The 660-nt window shown below is 66.8% G+C and overlaps 1 protein-coding gene across 1 annotated transcript in view; it reads right to left on the bottom strand.

Moving 5' to 3' along the window:
* Positions 1–660, bottom strand: part of FZD10 (frizzled class receptor 10) — a gene marked incomplete at its 5' end in the record, with an annotated part of 7,405 nt that extends 6,745 nt beyond the window's left edge. The window contains one exon of the mRNA XM_006768798.1: positions 4–660. Within this exon, the coding sequence (XP_006768861.1) occupies positions 4–660 (657 nt within the window). The remainder of the gene's footprint in view (positions 1–3) is intronic.

The following is a 660-nucleotide window of genomic DNA, read 5'->3' as shown; positions in this document are numbered from 1 at the left end:
CACGCCGATGCGCACCATCAGCTTCTCCAGCTTGTCCGTGTTCTCCCCGCCCGTCTTCATCACCCGCCGGATGTGGAACAGCGCCGCGAAGCCGGACAGCAGGAAGGACGTGCCCAGGACCAGGTAGCAGGCCAGGGGCACGAGCACGAAGCCCGTGAGCGCGTGCACGTCCATGCTGCCCACGTAGCAGACGCCCGTGAGCTCGTCGCCCGCCACGCGGCGCATCACCAGGATCAGGATGGTCTTGACGGCGGGGATGGCCCAGGCCGCCAGGTGGAAGTAGCTGCTGTGCGCCTCGATGGCCTCGTGCCCCCACTTCTTGCCCGCGGCCAGGAACCAGGTGAGCGTCAGGACGACCCACCAGAGCGAGCTGGCCATGCCGAAGTAGTAGAGCACCAGGAAGACCAGGGTGCAGCCCGTGCTCTCCAGCCCCTCCTGGATCACGTACAGCTGCCCGCTGTCCCGGTCGCACGCGATGCTCTCCGCGCCCGCGAACAGGCGGATGATGTAGCCGAGCGAGGACACGCAGTAGCACATGGAGAGGAAGATGATGGGGCGCTCCGGGTAGCGGAAGCGCTCGGGGTCGATGAGGAAGGTGAGCACGGTGAAGGCGCTGGACAGAAAGCAGAGCACCGACCAGACGGCCAGCCAGACCACGGT

The sequence above is a fragment of the Myotis davidii genome, unplaced genomic scaffold (genome assembly GCF_000327345.1).
Source record: "Myotis davidii unplaced genomic scaffold, ASM32734v1 scaffold43, whole genome shotgun sequence".
Classification (NCBI taxonomy): domain Eukaryota; kingdom Metazoa; phylum Chordata; class Mammalia; order Chiroptera; family Vespertilionidae; genus Myotis; species Myotis davidii.
The sequence above is the reverse complement of the archived record's forward strand: the minus strand, read 5'-3'. Positions and strand labels throughout refer to the sequence as shown.